Source organism: Cornus florida, unplaced genomic scaffold (genome assembly GCF_030987335.1).
Source record: "Cornus florida cultivar Cherokee Brave unplaced genomic scaffold, ASM3098733v1 CherokeeBrave_3.0.0_Hap2_Chr05, whole genome shotgun sequence".
Lineage (NCBI taxonomy): Eukaryota > Viridiplantae > Streptophyta > Magnoliopsida > Cornales > Cornaceae > Cornus > Cornus florida.
Window position 1 is genome coordinate 82725506 of NW_026775575.1, and position 20391 is coordinate 82745896.

A 20391-nucleotide genomic window follows, 5' to 3' on the forward strand; every position below is an offset into this window, starting at 1 on the left:
ATTTTTAATAATAGTATATATAAAAATATAGATATCCCTCTATTAGGATTTGGATGGAGAGGTTTTACATGAATAATTTTCTAATAGGATTACTACAACATAATCGGAGTCTTTTGAAAAGTTTACAGTAGAAGAATAATATATATAATTATTAGTACGGTTCCAATTCTTAATTGCTCCAGTTTCAGAATCGAACTAATGAGGAACCAAAATCATGGAATTGATTCTCTGTGTGAGTGAGGTGTGTGTTTCTCGTCAATAAAAAAAATATATATCTACAAAAATAAATAAATAAACAAAATTGCAAATATTTTATGTAACAATTTTATTTATTTTTATCTTCTCTTTTGCAATTTATTTTTTTCTTTACTCCGACAAATTTTTACAAATTACGTTTAAAGTTTTCTTTTGTGCGTAATTGTCACGCCTGTGCTGTGCTTAAACCCCTGTAAAACCCTCTAATCCACTCGGTTTCTGGTTCAACATCATCTGCTTCTCTCAAAAGACACTCTCACTCCGTCTCTCTATAATGGCCGATCCCGTGCACGAAGAAGAAACCGCTACCGGCGAGGATGAAGACACCGGAGCACCAACAAATCCAATCGCGCACTCCAAGAGGTCGCTGTCACCACCGGCGAAGAAGACGAGGACGCCATGCTTGATCTGTAGACTACTCTCTTCTCTCATTCTCTTTATTACTTGTTTCTCAGATCCATGCACGGAGCTCTTGTGATATGCTTAAATTTGCTTAAAACCCTAGGGTTTATGATTTGATTTGCTTTTTTTTATTTTTTATTTTATTTTATATATATATACTTTCTCTTCAGGAAGTGTAAGCTTTACCGATTCGATAGAGATGGCAATCAGTGGAAGGAGAGAGGCGCTGGTACTGTGAAATTTTTGAAGCACAAGGAATCGGGCAAAGTTCGGCTTGTTTTGCGGCAATCGCATACTCTCCGGATCTGCGCAAACCATCTCAGTATGTTAGTTTATTTTTCTATTACAATTTGCGTTTTTTCACTTGAATGTCTTGATTTCTGATCGTAAATTTGTTTTTTGTTTATTTATTCTTTTGACGTTCTTCCGACCATGTCGATTCTAGAACATACTGGAAACGAAAAGTCTTGTGTCTGGCATGCAACTGATTTTGCAGATGGTGAATTGAGGGATGAACTCTTCTGCATTCGATTTGTATCGATTGAGAGTAAGCATATGTCTTATGAATTCCTTCTTTTATGTTTGAAATTTTCTTTTAGTATCATAAAGTTGATATGTGATGGTTAATCCTTTTTATTGATCCCAGTCTTGCTTAAGTTCATCGTAGTAGGATCTTATTATACATTACTATTATCTGCAAAGAACAACGAGAATAGCAATACACAAAAAAAAACAGACTGATAGAGTGTAGAAAAGCTTGAACTAGATTATCATGGTTTTCTATCTGTTATATCTGGATGGATATCTTTTTCTTGATTAGTTATCTTCATTCCTATTGAAAAGGAGGAAAAGGATTAACTTTGTGGTTCAGGACTTGGACTTTAAGGATTTAGCCCCTTGCATGCTACTTCCTACTTGTGCTTTCACTATCAGTCTATCATAATGAGACCTATATTGACTTCTTTCTGAAGTATTAGAGCAGTCACTGATTTTTTTTTTAATATTTTTTTCCCCTGAATAGAGCAGTCACCGATTTTGGTTCATTAGGTTTGATTTTTTTTTTTTTTTTTGGGATAAGTATATCATTGTTTGATATGCTACAGCAGATGTTTCCATTAGCTTTGATTTTGAATTGTTCTATTTTGAATATACTTTGTTTTATGGTAGTTAAGTAGTAATAGCCAGGCATTGATCTACAGTGGGCTCAGTGGGGGCATCCGCCCTTTTGTTTTTACATTTTACACCTCTAAATTTGTACTTTTTTGCATTTATGCCCATAAAATTTTGAAATTCCCCCCCCCCCCCATATGAATTTCTAGATCCATCCCTGGTAATAGCATCCTTTTATATTACCATTGATCCATCTGAACAACTATGCATTATTCTACTAAATGTACGCATTATTGGCTCCTCTACATTTCTGTTTTTTGTCCGCTTCTAAGGAGCGGATAAGCGACCACATAGAGGAGTGAATCCCTATTTTTTTTTTTGTCAACTACCCAGCACCAAACGACGTTGGTTTGCACTGGGTAGTCTTTAAAAAAGTACTAAGTTGCCTAACTCCAAAGGTCTCTTTAATTAATGCACCAGGCAACGTTAAGTTGTCTGATGCATTAAAACACTCTCTCTTCTCTCTCTCTCACCTCGGATGTTTTAGCCATGCATGTGTCTCTTTCTCAACTTCAATGAATTGTTGCCCTACTTAAATGAATCGTACAATTTTCAGATCTGAATTGAGATCGTGACCTCTCATTGGATCTTTCTGAATTGAAAAACTTAAAGGAAGTTTTTTTTCTTTCTTCCCAATAGTACACTACTGAAACATAGCAAAGGAGATGACTCTAATATAACTGCCAATCGTTAATAAACGCAGTTGCACTTGGCTTTCCTTCTAAGTTCAAATGAAGAACTTTAGTAGAAAAAACTTTTCTAAAGTTTAGTGAATGAACTCTAAGTCAGAGGGATTGTGAAGAACAACTTGTTTTAGACACTCATATAGAAACAGATCAACAAAAGCCATATCGAGGAATGATGCACATAAGATATAGATCTGTAGTGAATAAACTTTCATCTCAATCACATAGTTACTAAAGTATAGAAAAGACATACAAGAACTCTGAAATCCTATCAAACGACCATAGTGCTACAATCTTCAGTCCAAACATCACAGCACCAACACAATAGCACAATAGAGAATACTAAGGCATCACAACCAGTCCTCGTCTCAGCCCTAGGGTTCTTTGTCATACAATCCAGCTTGTCTTTAACTCAAAACCGCTATTTAGAACAAACAAACAAGCTTTGATATAACCTCTCCCATAGAGCTTTTATTACAATGCTCCTTTCTTATACTAAATCGAACTCTGTGCCCATACTCATTATAAAATATATAAGCATCTTCAACCAAATCAATTCCATTCCATTATGCGGTTTTCATTCTACATCAACTGTTGTATTATCTATGGGAAGCCTAAAGCACTCTTTATTTAAAGAAATAAAATCACCACTCCCAATACAAAGAATAAAATAATACAAAAATATGTGATATATTTAACGAAAAAAAAAATCTGATTTATATATACAATGGAACTAATTTGAGGGGGAAAAAATAAAGCGAACACACTAAATTTTATTGTTTCTTACATGTTGCACAAAGTTTGAAGCCTAGAGATTTGAGATTTTGTTCACCTAGAAAAAAACAAGAAGAAAAATTAAAATGAGTGAGGATTAAACTTAAATCTTATAATGTATGACAGTGATAGAATTTTTATTTTTTTCTTCTTCCTTTTCTTTTTCAGATCTCATATATTGTGTAATATACATTGTGTAATATAAATCTTACAATGTATGAGATCTGAAAAAGAAAATGGGAGAAGAAAAGGAGTGTGTGTGGTAGCAAGAGAAATCAGCTAAGAGAGAAAAATGTTATTGAAAAAATATATATAATTAGGATTTAACGTTGGAATGAACTGAGAGAGAGAGAGAGAGAGATTCAAAAGCTAACTTGTATTGAGAGGTAACGTGTTAAGAGATATTCTTAAAGTGATACATTTAGCATCTCAATTGAATTCTGAAAATTTAATGTAATTATTGCGGAGAGAGTAAATCCAAATATATCAACTCATTTAAGTTGGAGGAAGAGAGTGTACAATTAGGGGTGGAGCCAGTGTGTGCCCGGTGGGCACATGACCCCCCGGCCTAGCCCCGCCCTATATAATATATATGGTTTTTATTTTATTTTTTTACATACATACATATATATAAGAAATTTGTATATCATGCCCCCCCCCCCCCCCCCCCTAAAATTCTTCAAAATTCATTTTCCTTTCCCTTTTACTTCTTCTTATTCTTATTTTTTTATTTTTTTTCCCCACAATCCCCCTCTTTTATTTTTTACGTGTATATATAAACCCCACCCCCCCCCCCCCCAAAACCCCAATCATGCTCTAATTTGTTTCCTTCAAAATTCATTTTTCTTTCCCTTGTACTTCTTATTATTTTTTAAAAACAAATCCACTATGCCCCGAGGAGAGAGAGAGGGGGGAAGAGGAGAGGATGTTTTAATGCATCATGAGGTGCATCATGCATTAATTAAACAGACCCTTTGGCGTTAGGCAACTTAACATTGGAACTTTTTTAAAACTACCCAGCTCAAAATGACGCCATTTTGCGTTAGATGGTTTTTTTTTTTTAAATAAAAAATTGTGATTCATTCCTCTACGTGGCCGCTTGTCCGCCGGAAGTGAGAAATGTAGAGGAGCTGGATTCATTTAAGTAGACCAACAATTCGTTGTAGTTGAGAGAGAGATATGCGCATGGCCAAAACGTTCAAGGAGAGAGAGAGAGGGGAAGAGGAGAGAATGTTTTAATGCATCATGAGGTGCATGTTCGAGGAGAGAGAGATAGGGGTAGAGGACAGAATCTTTTAATGCATCATGAGGTGCATGATGCATTAATTAAAGAGACCCTTTGGCGTTAGGCAACTTAACATTGAAACTTTTTAAAAACTACCCAGCTCAAAGTGACGCCATTTTGCGTTAGATAGTTATTTTTTAATAAAAATTTGTGATTCACTACTCTACGTGGCCGCTTGTCCACCGGAAGTGAGAAATGTTGAGGAGCCGGATCCATTAGATTAATCGTTAGAAACATAAAGGGGATAGATCCTATTCTAATATGTATCTACAACATTTGCATAGATTGAAATTAATTTTATTGCTTTAGCTATATCTCTAGCAAACAGCACTCAATATTAGGCTCTTCTTGAACATGTTCAAGTTGATTCATTTTTTAATAATACCAATGCTCTTTGCTAATCTTCTAAGGGCCTGTTTGGGATTGCTTTTCAACTGCTTAAAAGCTCTTTTATTTCAAAATTTGCGTTTAGATGTGTTTGATAACCAATTAAAATCACTTTTAATAGTTATCAATTATAGCTTTTGTATGAAGTTAAAATTTCCAGCTTTTAAAACTGCATTCTGAGTAGAGGTTTTATATTTTAGGTAACTGTTTTTCCTTAGAAAATTTTATCCTTTTTATTTTTATGAAGACAATTTAGCCCCTCCTTTTATAGAGTTGTTAGTATCAAATATAATAACATTCCATTGAAGGACATTTTTATAAAATTAAGAATATGAGTGTTTTAAAAAATATTGCTACCGAACAGATTTAAAAATATTTTTATTGTGAAAAGTACTTTATATAATGTATCACCAAACACCATAATGCTTTTTACTAACAGCAATTTTTTGGCAACTCTACTGGCAAAAGTTTTTTTTTTTTTTCCTTTCATTTTAATAGCAATGCCAAACAGGCCCAAATAAAAGTCTATTGTTATGGAATATTATCTTTTCTGCTTTCCCAATTGTTCACCAATTAATTACTGCTTATCTCTTAATCTCATAAATTTACCTAAAGAGAGCACATACTTCTTTAAGTCAATAAATATCTTATTACTATGAGTTTCCTTTTCCTTCTATATATTTCTATCAATCGCCTCATTGAGAAGTATCTTTGATGGCTGACTTTTCTGTATGAAATCCATATAAATTGTTTTTTCATAATAGTAGGTCTTAGCTTAGCCTATCCTAATTTGATCGGGGAAGACAAGTTACACCACTTATCAAAAAAGACAATATCACACCAACCCACTTACATTTTTCAATTGCGGTATCCTTATCCCTATGTATTATGGTCAATGTTTTTTGAATATTGTGAACTCTGGAGACAAGTATATTGTGACATCATAATCTATTCTTTTTGTAAGATAGTTTCTCTTAAACCTAGAAGCTGTATGTGATTGACAATTAAATTTCAGAGTAGAGGTAATTCATGGTGTTAATGTCGTCACCTTTTCCTACAGAATAACAAACAAAAATTTGGTGATTAGAAAATTAATTGTGCTTTAGTAATACCATTTTTAAAAATTTTATCCAATGTCACTTATCTGGCAAAATGGTAGATGTTATGGTGGTCATGTGTAGCTTCTTTCATACATGAAAATGATAGATTTCATTGCTCTCATGGCTGTTGCCGGTCATTGAAGCTATCTTTAAAGACGTGCCCATTGTTTTGTTCTTTTTTTCTTGATCCTTTTGTCATTGTAGTAGCTAAATTTTGTACATAGGACATGGCTATCTTGTCAAGAGATCGGGGCTTGGGTTCAAGCCATAGGAATAGTGCAAGTTTTAAGATCCATAATGTGAAGGGCCCAACTCATTGGAACTGCTTCATTAAAAATAAGTTAGAATTACAGAAACCCTGGCAAACATGAATACCTTTATAGATGGTGGTAACGAAGCACATTTAGGATTGGAAAGTTATGGTAATCTAGCCATTATTTCCTCGTGTCATGCCAATTATGTATTCAAATTGACGATGACTGGGTTAATTATGTATTAGAAAAATAGTGGGCTGAAATACTATCCCTAATTCCCCTACAAGACTGGACGTTCAAACCTTTCACACACATCCATTGTTGTCCTTGTGGGAGTACTTATCTGAATGACATTTTGGCACCCTCCTTTAGAATTTGACTTGGATCTTGGATCTCTTTGTCGGGAACGTCTTATAACATACAGATAATCACGGAGTGGAGTATTCTCAAAATTTTCAAGTAAACTATTATATATATTTTTTTTAATGGTTTTTCTTGTTATTGTTGTTGTTCACATTTTTGATTGATGGCCCAATGATGGGATAGGTTTGAAGGGCTATGGGGACATTAAGTAACGATGCTAATGCACGTACTGGTGATTGTTGAGTGTTGTATTAAAGGATCTGAATTGAGACTTAGTTTTAGTCCCATAGATTTTGCATTCTTGGATTGCCATTTCGACAGCCCATCATTCTGGTACAGTATATTTTTGTCATGGTGTTGTCCAATAACTTCTTCAAGAGTTTAGCTGATATGCAATTCTAAATTCAGTATCTTAAATTAAAATTTTTGCTTGTTAAAATTTCATGTACAGTTTATTACTTATTCATTTTGTTGTGCTCAAGCGGCTTATAGAAGTCATTTTTATGAGTCATGGTTCGTCTAAACTTGTTTATACATCTGATGGCATTTTATTCCTAAAGACTGAAGAGTAACATAAAAATAAAAAAAGTTGTGACTTTTATTTGTTTGTATTTCAATTTTTTATTTTTATTTTTCCAATTTGTCCCTGATCATTTTTTATTTAATGCGCCCTTTTCTTTTCTTTTTAGTTTGCAAAACCTTTAAGGAAAAGTTTCAAGAGGTTGTTGAATCCCAACGGGAGAGAGAGGAAGATGCATCTGCTGCTGCTGAAGATGCATCGCCTGCTGCTGCTAAAGATGCATCGCCTGCTGCTGCTGCTGCTGCTGGTCTTCTTGAGAATTTGAGTGTTGAGGATAAGAAATCAGAGGACAAAAGGGGTGAAGAGGTGCCTGTTGCATCCAAGGCAGATAAGGAATCTGAAGGTGAGCCTGTAAAAGCAGATTCAGAGAACAAGGACGAGAAGACTGTTTCCTCAACTTAAAGGAGGATGCGTTTGTTTTGATACATGGTGTCATTCGAATGATGTCAATTTTCTCACATCATTTACCACCGGGTTCTTGGTGTACTCAGCTTGGTCAAGTGCACCGGAGCGGTTGTATGTGGGTGGAATGGTGTGGATTTTGTCGGTTTGTGTCGGAGTCGTGGTCAACATTGGTCGAATACAGGTCCTATTGTCGAGGTCTTTCTCCGTTCGGGCATTTTCAGAGGGTTTTACGAGGGTTGACCGTTTATTCAACTTGGAGTAAGTTATCAGTCCAGTTGTGCTTTTTGTTAGTTTTTTTTTTTAGGGGTTATACCCCCCTATTCATTTTTCAGTTTTATACAACAATCGCTGTGATGCTTAATTTCATTTCATTGAAATGATGCGCAGAGAAATGATTCACATGGTTTGTTGGCGGTTGCTTCCATATTCTAGGCCATACCAGCAAATTTTATTTACTTTTTACTTTGTGACAATTAAGAAAATATTATATTGAGTGACTAATGTAGTGAATTTTATTAACAACGTTTGGATGCATCATAAAGTTTAATTAACCCTGGTAGATACATAATCAAGATCGACCAATTTCAATTGTAACAGGAGATTAGCCGAAGCATAGTCTGTGCTTATTGAAGTGAAAGTTAATCAATAATAGGACAAGGATCGGATTTTGTTTTGTCCCCCTAAATCCTTGACTTAATATTGGGTGTGTCAGGCATGCTACATTATTGGTACGTTCAAACTATTTATAAAAAATTGTTTATAAAAATTTAGTGTGTCAGATATGTTACGATCTTCAACGAGGTAGGCTGGTGCACTCGATCAAAAAATTTCTAGATTCAAATATATAATTAATGTTGCTTCTTGGTTAGTACTTTGTATATATGGAGGTGATTTATGGTGAACTATTGATGTCATGAAGGTACTTTTATACTTTGATATAGATTTGGCCATAATACTTGTCACCTAAAAGCTTGTGAGATATGCACAGCTTATTTTCATTCAAATGAATCTTTCAATATGGTTATTTTATGGTTAAATTACACTAACCTTCATTGAGGTTTGAGCAAATTACACAAATAGATTATTCAGCGTTTATTACTTTGACCTCTCCTCAGATTTTGCGTGTGTGCTCAATGACACCTGTAACGTTTTATTTCTGCAGATTTGTTGACCAAAATATATAAAATGACAATTTTGCCCTTCTCTTGTATGAAAAGACAATAATAGCCTTACGTATTGCAATACAATATATTATTATGATATAAAGGTATTATTTACTTTTCACACACTATATTTTACAGATGATGCCTTCATCCAGTGGGAACCTGGGATCTTCAAGCTCCATTAAAAGTTGTACCAAAGAAGAAGAAAAGTAAAAAACTTGTGACAGGCTTCAATAATTATAACATTAAGAGAAGTTAGCGACAGGTACCGAGAATTCAGAAATCAATACTAGTACCATCTATTTGACTAATTTGGTAGACAGCTTAGCTTCCCTTTGTTTAAGGGCATCAACCATATGAGTGAAATGTCCACCATGAATTTGCTCAAGTTTCATACTCCTACAATAAATTAGGACCAAAGACAATACCCATCTCATATTCTTATGTTCTTGAGTTATCACCCAGTTGTGCATGTCCACCACCCCTCTCTAGGGGTTCCCTAACCCATAGGCAATGGAATTCAATAAATAAAGATTGGCATGGACCCTACACAAAAAATAAATAAAAAATAAATAATAAAAAGAATAAAAAAAGAAATTAAGGATCTCAAAGCAGGGTCTACCTACTGCTAGAATTTAAAGCACCTTTTTTTTTTTTTTAATCTTGTTAATAATTTGAATAAATAAGTATGTGTGTGTGTGTAACAATTAAAGATTTTTAAAGATGATTTAGATTGCTGAACCCTAGTGGTTGGCTTTCAAGTATAGATGTTTCCCTTTTGCAGGAGAAGTTAATTAAAATGTTGACAAAATTTTAAAGGTGCATGAGGAACCTCTCAACCTAATTGCTTGATGTTCTTCACCATAATCATGAAATTATGGAATTATAAGTCCAGTCCAACTACCAAATAAATAAATAAATAAAAAGCAATGTCACTTAAATCTGTTTTTGCCTTCTACTTACCAATAGCATCTTCACTATTCTGAACTCCTATCATGGCTACCCATACTAACTAGGAGCTTTAAAAAAAGATAAAGGAAAAGGACTAAAAGAAAGTGAAAATATGAGGACTTCATTCTGGTAGGCTGTAATAATCAGACTTTTTCTTTTTCTTTTTTCTTTAATTTTCCATTCTCACTGTCCTTTATATATATATTTTTTCTTCTCTTTTTCTAAGTTTTCAATTGCTTCACAAGCAAAGAATAGAAAATGCATTTGCATATGATACCCTAGACATCAATTCACAGAAATTTTGAACAGATTGACCTAATGGTTTCCAATAGCCCAGTCCGCTGCCGACGCATGGACGGTGGGGGAATCGAAAGACAAGTTTTCACACACCGACAGTTGGAATTTTGCAATCAATCACATTTCATCTGTTGCAAAGGCCATGCTATACACTCTGTGTAAAATGTGGAAGAATTTAGAGAGCTACACTACTTATTAGGGTTTTCAAATGAAACCACTCATATAAGTCATAGGGAAATTAAACTTGACCAGAGAATTTAATGGTTACCTAACTTGGCAACGGTTGTGACTTGTAAAAAACATCTCTCACCTACACAAACAACTAAAATACAATGGTAAAATTTAAATCACCAAATCTAACAGAGGGTTGTGACTTGTGAAATGTCCAAAACATCCTCTCCCTAGAATAACTTACACTACATCAGCCTGCCATTCTACCACATCTAGGGGCATTGTCTCAACTGTTTTACCTTTCAGGCTTAGGTGAAGAACACATACCTTACTTCAGAAGTAAGGCCATGCATAAAGAGGAAGATCCAGCAATTCATTTCAGCTTCCCTCTTCCTCCTGTCATCATAAAACAGAACAGGATGGCGATTCCTGATCATGAATCGAGGATCGCCTTCCTCAGGAGAGAACTTGAAGCTTCTCTGGCGATGATCAATTCACTGGAGAAAGAAAATCTGGAATTAAAACAAGAAGTGGCTCGGCTAAGGGTGCAAGTAAGTGCCCTCAAAGCGCACGATAATGAGAGGAAATCCATGCTTTGGAAGAAGTTGCAGTACTCAATGGATAGCAACATCACAGAGAAATATTTACAGAAACCAGCAATTCAGATGGAAATACCAGAGAAGAGTCCAGTAGTGGAGAACCTGTATCCAAAGGAAGATTTAGTAGAAGCTGCAGCCAAAAAGGAGAGCCCGGCCAGAGTACCAAAACCACCACCTAGGCCTCCACCTACCACTACAGTTCCTGCCTATGTCGAAGAAGTAAATGGAAACAAAGTGCCACCAGCACCAGCACCTCCACCACCACCACCGCCGCCACCACCACCATCAAAATTGCTAGTTAGATCGAAAGCAGTGCATCGTGTGCCAGAGGTGATGGACTTTTATCGTTCACTCATGAAGAGAGATTCGCAAAGGGAGAGCAAAACCAATCAGATGGGATTGCCATCAGCCACAAATTCTAGAAACATGATTGGAGAAATTGAGAACCGATCAGCTTATCTATTAGCTGTAAGTATGCTAGCAACCAATTCTTACATTTTTTTACTTATCCCAAAACATAAATTCTGCTGATTACTGTGTGTCTTTATGCACAGATAAAATCAGATGTGGAAACTCAAGGGGAATTTATTAATTTCTTAACGAGGGAGGTGGAGGGTGCAGCCTTTACAGAGATTTCCGATGTGGAGACCTTTGTGAAATGGCTAGATGGAGAGCTGTCCTGCCTGGTTGATGAAAGGGCTGTGTTGAAGCACTTCCCGCGGTGGCCAGAGAGAAAAGCAGATGCATTGCGCGAAGCTGCATTCAACTACCGGGACCTGAAAAACCTCCAATATGAAGTTTCATCATTCAAAGATAATCCAAAACAGCTTTTGACCCAGTCCCTTACAAAGATACAAGCATTGCAAGACAGGCGAGCATGTATACTATAGGGTACTATGTGTTGCTTCATTCAATTGTGTGTTTTTTTTAATTACGTGATTAAATTTCATATAATGCAGATTGGAAAGAAGTGTTGACAACATTGAGAGAATGAGAGAGGCTACAAGCAAGAGATACAGGGAGTTCCATATCCCTTGGAAATGGATGCTGGACATCGGGCTCATTGGCCAGGTAGGTGGCACATTACTAGCTTTATCATAAAGCATGTATGTTTAATTAAGCTGAGAGCAACTCTTTACCAATAAAAGTTATAATAAATTAGTTCATTATAACTAAAGTTTGTGTGCGCGCGCGCGCGCATATAATCAGTCACAGTAAGTGAATCATACTGTAGAAACAGAGTAACTAGTCATCCAAGACTTTATGATGTGCACACTAAAGGCTTTTTCTACCTGACCATTGTAGCAGTAAATTCCCTATCGTTCTTCGCAGATGAAATTGAGTTCATTGGCACTGGCAAAGGAATATATGAAAAGGGTAACTAAAGAATTGCAATACAATGAATCCTCGCAAGAAGAGATTCTATTGCTACAAGGCGTTCGGTTTGCTTATAGAGTGCACCAGGTAAAATGAAACCCTCTGGAAGACTACCTCATATTTCCTTCACCTGTTCTGCTAACCACAAAATCTTCCAGTTTGCAGGTGGTTTTGATGTGGACACCACGGAGGCATTCGAAGAACTAAGGAAGGTTAAAATGAGTTGTCAAAAACAATAGTATGCTACTAAAACTCCCTACTCTTGATAGCATGCAGATTGTGGTCCGTGGCACACCACGGCCCACCAATGTAAAAGGTGTTATTTTTTGGCTAGACCAGATATATCACTGGTAATTGTGAACTACTATATCAGAGATACTCTCTATATCTATACATCTGCAGAAGATTCCAGATAGGTTTCTTCTGTTCTCAACTCAACTTTCAAGCACTAATCTAACAAATTGAGGCACCCTTAAAAAAGTAGCTTGAAGTATTTGTGTATTTGGCTGGTAATCAAACCCTTCTATTGCATAAATTGCTTTTGCAACCAAAATAATTCTGTCCAACTCGATCATACCCTGTGATAATTATATATCTATGCATTTGTTATACATAAATAGATATGTTCATACATATATATAGTTGAAAATGTTTGTGATAAAGTGGCAAAGGGTTAATATAGGAAGGTCTGCTGTAGCTAAAGATTAGTAAAACAAGATCGACAGCAGCTAAAGATTAGTGCAGGAGATATTTGAATTGGAAATGGGAAAATTCGGGATGAGTCAGCTCATACTAAGACCGATAATGAAGTTCCAAAATCACAACTGTGAAAATAAAAGGATGAAGTGAGCTGACCTGCTTGTTAGTCCCAGTATATATTAAAGCTATATGAGACCTATATCCTATTCTGCATATATTGTTTAAAGAAGGTGTTTATTAGTCAAAATTCGATTTATGCTCAATTTTGTAGAAGGGGCAACAAAGGAGAAGGAAAGAAAGGTTTGGAGAAAAAAGTGTTTTCCTTTCATTCTTTTCCTAGCAAAGAATGGGAACTCTGTCTGTCCTTTTCTTTTCCTTCCATTCTTCCCTCCTACCAAACAGGTTCTTATGGTTCAAATGTAAAAACAACAAACAAGTAGCAGACGATATATATTTGATTGATATATAAGCATACCAACTTGTAATTTCATTACTCTTGTCATTAAAAATGAAGAAGAAAAATAAGAGGACCCTGAACACCATTATAACCCAGCACTGTATTGAGCAATTACTATAAAATCAATCAGTACAATGAGTTGTGCAATGTTGGATTAACAGAACACATAAAATGAGGAATTGATGAGAATACCAATTTCAAATTGCCAAACTCCTTAACAATGAATAAAACCCCAAGTGTTGCTTTATTTTCTTTCTATCCAAACACCCAATGATACAAACAGAATATTTGGCATGTATGAATGAAAAACTGCTCGCAATCGCTTAGCATTCACAATGTAAATTCAATAACCATCACAAATTCCAGTATATATATGTGTGTGTGTGTGTGTGTGTGTGCATATTGATATATGTGAACATATACCAAGTAATGAAATTTCACCTCCTTGTGTATTGTTGATGTCCTATATGATATTGCTTACAGTACCATGACAGAAAGTTAGCTGAAGTTAGCTACTTCAAAGCTAACTTTTGCTTCAGGTTTGGTTGTCAGCAGCACCTCTTGGCGTTCAGGTTTTATATTTAACCCGAGTAGTATGCTAAGAAATACGTATATTTATTTATATATTTATTAAATAAGATAATTATAGAACTTTAATTAATTTATACACTCTATACTAAAGTTACATAAAATAGAAAATAACGCTATTTGAATATATAAAAAAGAAACATGCTATATTACACACACGCGCGTGCTATTACCATCATATGTTTTTATTAAGTTATATTTTTGTTGGTTGAAAGAACACTTTGATGTATGTTCGTAACGTTATTTTTAGATTTGTCATGAGTTTGTTTTATATAAGTCCATTGATAACAAATATGTTGATTAGGTGTTCGTGTTGATCAAATGTTCAAAATGTGTCGAACAAAATAAATAAGCATGAGTTGATCGCCAAACAAGAATTTCAATCTTAATCCCCATTTCGGTCCCAACTTTAAATTTGTGTAGCAACTTATCACAAATTATAAACGAGTGGTGGCAATCTTTGATGATAATATCCTAAAAGAAATAAACCAAAACAATAACCATAAAAAATAAAAGTTGCACAAGTTTGTTAAAATAATTCAAGTACTAGCTAACCTTTTTAATTAGCTACTGAGTAGTCAAGTAATAATCAATGAAAATAAAAAATAAATCAATTGAATAAAAATAAATTAATAAACTTGATTCACACACCTATTGTTACTACTTACCGAATCCACCTACTTTTCTTTCTAGGAGCAGCTCCAAATTTTCAATGGCTATTTTTTTTTTTTTTTTTTTTTAATTATTTTTTTTTTAATGATTTTGGGCCTTTCTAGCTATTTGGGCAGTCCAATGGGATCTCCAAAATGTGGACTCAATTTTTTGGGTCGCGGAATGTGTTGCCAAAAAAGGGCAACCCTGTTAGCGATTGCTGGCCTGTCTTGTGCAGGCCCACTTCCTTTTTCTTTATTTTTTAAAGTCCAAATCAATGTAGCCCTCAGCCCATATAATTAGGTTAAGGGCGTGTTTGGCTGGAAAAAATTATAGAAACCAGTTTTGGGAGTATTTTTGGTCTTTTTTTTCTTGTTCCTTTTTTTCCCTCAAAACAAATGAGCCAAACAGTAAAAAAAATAAATAAATAATTGAGAAAATTGTATTTTTTTGTTAACAAAATGAAATTTATTCTCTTTGTTTTCACCTTTATAAATAAATACATCAAATGATAATGGATATAGTGGTTAGGAAAAAGTTAAAAAAAATTATTAAAAATATTAAAATAGGAGAGCGAAAATGCAATATTGGAGCACTAGCCATAACTAAAATTTGGAGAGTCTTAACACTGATATGGCTCTTGAAAATGCTGATATGGCCTATGAAAAATACTGATGTGGCAAATTTGGAGACCCATTTTTTAGAGACTCCACTGGAGATGCTCTAAGAGCAACTCCAATGGAGTCTCTAAAAATTGGCTCCTCGAATTTGCCACAACTCCAATGGAGTCTCTAAAAATTGGCTCCTCGAATTTGCCACATTAGCATTTTCCAAAGCCACATCAGCATTTTCAAAAATCACGTCAGCATTTTAGAGTTTTCAAATTTTATCTATTACATATACTCCAATGGTACATTTTCGCTCTTCAAAATTTTTAAAATTTTTAAAATTTTTCATAAATTTTATTTTTTAATTTTTTCCTAACGGCTATATCATACAAAAAATTTAAACAATACAATATTTATTATGAATTATAAAAATTAAAACAATACAATATGATATGAATTTAAAAATAATAATAATACAATACCATTATTAAAATCAACTAGGAAAAACACAACAATCATTGTAGTTATAGGTTGAAGAGTAGAGAATATAGATGGGTTGGATATGAAGTGAGTGATAGTAGAGGTTGATGTATTTATAAAGAGAAAATGAAAGTTTTTTTTTTTTCAAAAAATATATATATAATTGTTTAAAAAAAAAAATCAAAAAATATGATTTTGTGCTAATATAGCTGTTAAGGCATTGTTTGGATCAGCCAAACAGTGCCTAAAACGGCTATAATGTTAGTACAAATATTGAAAACTTTAAAAAGGAAAAAAAAATCATTTTTCTCCATTTTTTTTTTTGAACTTTTTTTACTCAAAAAAGCCTTTAAGGCACTGTTTGTGTCAGCCAAACAATGCCTTAACGGCTCTTTGGTTCAATTATGTTGAGGAAAAAAAAAAGGCAAAATAATGCCAAAAAAAAACAATTTTTGGAATTTTTTTCACAGTCAAACACACCCTTAAATTTATTGTAGGCTACAGTATTGCTGGGCCACAAAAGTTTTGAAAAAAAATGAACAGGCCCGCACAAGGCAGCCTGCAATCGCTAACTATGTCGCGTTTGGAGACTCTATTGGATTGACCCAATAGCTATAAAAGGCCCTGAATCTCTAAAAACTAGCTGATCTAAGAGCATGTATTCCAATGGTGCATTTTTGCTCTCCAAAAATATTAATATTTTAATATTTTTAAAATTTTTAATAAATTTTATTTTTTAGCTTTTTCCTAAAAACTTTATTTTTAAAACGGCTGTATCATACAAAAAATTTAAACAATACAATATTTGTTATTAAAAACAATACGATACGATATGAATTTAAACAATACAATAAAAAAAAAAAAAACAATATAATACGACTTGAATATAAAAATAATAATAATAATACAATCAAGTAGGAAAAACATGACAACTAGGAAAAACGGAACAATCATATGGAATGCTTGAGATAATCATATGGAAAGCTTGAGTTACCACGTGAGCGTATAGATGCTAATATTTCATTTTAGCATTCAATTGGTCATGCTTTTCCGTTTGTGTTGGCATCGATTCTGGATCTTTTTGCACGATTAACATCTCTTTAGCTCTTTGTTTGTTTTCAATCTCTCTTAGTTTGCTTTGAAGCTTGAGTTGTCTGGTCTTTTCTTTATCTGTTTTGCATGCCTCTCGTGCTATTTGAGCAGCTTCAAGACTTTCAGATTTAGATTGATAAAGGGCTGTTGCATGATCAAATTTGTTAATGAATTCATTATGAATTTGGCTAGAACATTTATCCTTATTTCGCCTCTGTTTCGTTGCTTTTCGTCCTTGTGGTCGCTGACATTTTTCAACATCTGTCGGTTCATTTTCGCTTATGTGCACCAATCCTTCAACCGAACTTGGTGTCGTTGCTGCATTACTTGATGGAGTTGATGGGTTTGAGTAAGCAATAGGCTCACTATCACCAATGTGGATTCCACTCATCTTCTTCGGTTGTTGCTTTTTTTTGGATGTCAATTCTTTTTTACAATATAAATGTCATTTATTGTCACTCTTCAAAATGTTCCAACAACTGTCAAACTTAAATTTGGTGTTATTTTGACGAGTGAACAACTCTTTGGCTGCTATCATCTAAAAAATAAAAATCAATAATTATTAGAAGACAAATCTTTAAAATATCTACCAATTAAATTTAATATAATAAATAACTTGTCTTGTATTCATTATCTTGCCCACCAAAGTAATTTCTTTCGATATGGGCTATGCATCTAGAAAATTTAATAATATTTGTTGCATGAAGGACCAACTATTCAAACAGGTATTATGATTTCTTTTAGGTGTACCAGCACAACTAACGTGTTGCTCAAAACCTTCATGAATTCGGATCCATAACGCTATCTTTTGTTGGTCTGAGCCGATGACTGCATCAGTCCTAATGGCCATCCACGCATAACATAAAGCCTCATCTTCAACCGTAGACCAATTAGGAGGCCGAATAGCCTTTTGCTTTCTGAGAGGTTGGGAGTTACTAGATTGTGGCATTTCAGTAGGATTCTAGGAATGGGCAAAACTTGAGAAGGTTAATGAGACGGAAATTGAGATTCTTCTCCAATAAATTGTGATTATTCTCCAGCAAATAAGAAGAGATCAAAATTATTTGATTGGTTGAATTGTGGTTGTAGTTGTAATATGGTGGTGTCGGATCCATGAAATTGAACTTGAGTAAAAAATATAACTAAAAGATTGAGAAAATGACTTAGTGGTTGTAGTTACAGGTTGAAGACTAGAGAAAATAGGTTGGATATGAGGTGAATAATAGTAGGGGGTTGATGTATCTATTGAGAAAAAATGAAAGTTTTTTTTTAAAAAATAAAATAAATAAGTAAATAAATAAATAAAATTATTTTTTAAAAAAAATCAAAAAATAGGTTTTTTGTTTAAGGCACTGTTTGGTAACCCAAACAGTGCCTAAAACGGCTATATGCCAGTAGGAATATTTTAAAAAGTAAATTTTTTTTTTAAAAAAAAAAACACTTTTTCCCTAAAAAGGCCTTTTAAGGCACTGTTTGTGTTAGCCAAACAGTGACTTAACGGTTTTTTGGTTCAATTATTTTGAGGAAAAAAACAAAAGAGACCAAAAGAAGCCAAAAATATGTTTTTTTTTTTTTTTTCAAGCAAACATACCCTTAGGAACAGTGTTATGGGCTAAAACATTGTTTTGGGCCAGAATAAAAAATAAATAAAAACAAAATTGATGTGGACTCGCATGGTTGGCCCGCGGCTCACTAAGAGGGTCGCAGTTTTCAGCGACCCATTCCGCGACTCATTGGGTGGGGCCTAAATTTTGGCGTCCAATAGCGAAATTCGGATGAAAATCGCTAAAAAACAGACCATTGACCTTTTCTAAGAGAGGTGGAATAGGTAGCAATGTATTATATTGTAATGTTTCCAATTTTCACTATTTTTCATTTTCTGAAATTTTTTTATTTTGCGAGGGCATTTTCGTCTTTTCTCGTTTTGCGCGCAGAACACCGTGGAGTGTGCCGGGTCTGTCCGAGAGTTGGTTGGGGCATTCCATTGAGTTCAGGACTCTTGGAAAATGCATCGGTTGCCATTTCGGCATGTTTCCATTTTTCGGGTCGGACGGTCCCGTGTTGGACCCGTTACCGGAATTGTCGTGTACGGTGATGTTGTTTCGGTCCATTTGCACTTCATTTATTTTAATTAGTGTGCTTTATGTGGATCTTATATAGTTTGTGTTTATATTTATATGTGTGGTGGAAGTTAAAATGAGGAAAATATTTTTTTTAAGTGATGGGACCCACCACTTTCCTTTTTAATGGCCATAAGGCCATTTAGGCCTCAAATTCTCTCTTCTCCTGCTAGCTCTCTCCTCCCCTCTCATCTATTTTTTTTATTTTTATTTTTTTTTCTTTTTCTTTCTTTATCAATTTCAAGTTTAGATTACTTCTCAATCATCGGGAGATTTTTGGTGCCATTTGCGGCAAAACGGAAAGCTCGACGAGATCCACGCATTGATGTAAGCTATTCATCATTTGGTGCACCACAGTAATTTTGAACTTAGAGCTTGGATTTGGGGCTTTTTGCATTTTTGAGAGGTAGGGGTGTTTAATTCACAATTTCTTGAATTTTTGTGAATTATCTTGGTATGGATTGTTATCAAGCATGCCTATTTGGTTTTGATTCTTGAAAAATTGTTTAGATGTTGTATATGGAAGGTTTAATTATGTGTAAATTGATGAGTTGTGATTCAAGCATGTTTATATGGACTAAAATTCATGTTTTTATGTGATTGCCATGCTAGATTATTGATTAAATAAAAGCATGTGGTATTTTTGTGAAAATTCTTGTAAAGCTTGCTAGTGGTTTAAGTTGAATTCGTTGTATAATGATAAGTCTTAGCATAAAACATTCATACACTTCATTGGGAAGAAATGAGAAAAATGATGTTTGAAAAGAATGAAATGGTGTTTTTAGAAAAGTTTTTGAAAAGGGGTTTTGGAAAGGAAAATGGGGAGTGACATTGCATCTCATTGTATGGCATATTTATTCATAACTCGGTTATAAATGTGATTTTGTGGATTATTTTCTCCTCGGCATGGTATGATCCCGCCTTCGTATTTTCTATTCATTGTTAGTATTCACAGGGTCTCAAAAGGTGTGTCTTAGGCACCTCCTACTGAGTTTTTAACTCACCCTATTATTTAACATTTTTCAGGTTCGGGAAAAGGAGTGGCGGGCGACAATCCACCACAGCTCTTAGAGGGATTTGTGACTTTTGTTTATTGCCTTTTGTATGTAATTAGGAACAAAGCTCCATTTGTAAAGTTTAGACACCATTTGTTAAAGTTGTATATTTTGAACCTTTGTAAAAACCTTGTTTTTGCTTCAAAAATTGTAAACTTGTTATAATGATAGTTTAACACTTGTAAAATCATTTTTTTTGATCGTATATTGTGTGTGTAAACTTTTTTATTTCAAGTGAAAGGAAGATAATTATTCATTTCAGCAAATTTAGTAGCTGATTTCAGGGTTCGCAGAGCTATTTCGGTCGACCGAAATGGGTACTTCGGTCGACCGATTCATTTCACAGCCTCGGGACTTTGTATTTCGACCGACCGAAACCCCATTTCGGTCAACCGGTTCAGGAGGCACTTCAGAGGCCATTT

At 34.3% G+C, this 20391-nt stretch overlaps 1 protein-coding gene and 1 pseudogene across 3 annotated transcripts; both read left to right on the plus strand.

The window, feature by feature from the left end:
* Nucleotides 1–397: 397 nt before the first annotated feature.
* On the plus strand, nucleotides 398–8085 carry LOC132307209 (ran-binding protein 1 homolog c-like; annotated as a pseudogene).
* Nucleotides 8086–10519: 2434 nt separating this feature from the next.
* Nucleotides 10520–12652, plus strand: LOC132307212 (protein CHUP1, chloroplastic). 3 transcript variants are annotated; one of them, XM_059804906.1, is made up of 5 exons: nucleotides 10532–11310; nucleotides 11397–11713; nucleotides 11802–11913; nucleotides 12175–12306; nucleotides 12385–12652. In XM_059804906.1, the coding sequence occupies exons 1-5, from the start codon at nucleotides 10591–10593 to the stop codon at nucleotides 12424–12426; spliced, it is 1323 nt and encodes a 440-aa protein (XP_059660889.1). In that variant the 5' UTR covers nucleotides 10532–10590; the 3' UTR covers nucleotides 12427–12652. The 3 variants fall into 3 exon arrangements, with proteins under 3 accessions (XP_059660890.1, XP_059660889.1, XP_059660888.1); XM_059804905.1 differs by having other exon boundaries at nucleotides 10539–11310; nucleotides 12378–12652; XM_059804907.1 differs by lacking the exon at nucleotides 12385–12652 and having other exon boundaries at nucleotides 10520–11310; nucleotides 12151–12284.
* Nucleotides 12653–20391: the final 7739 nt, after the last annotated feature.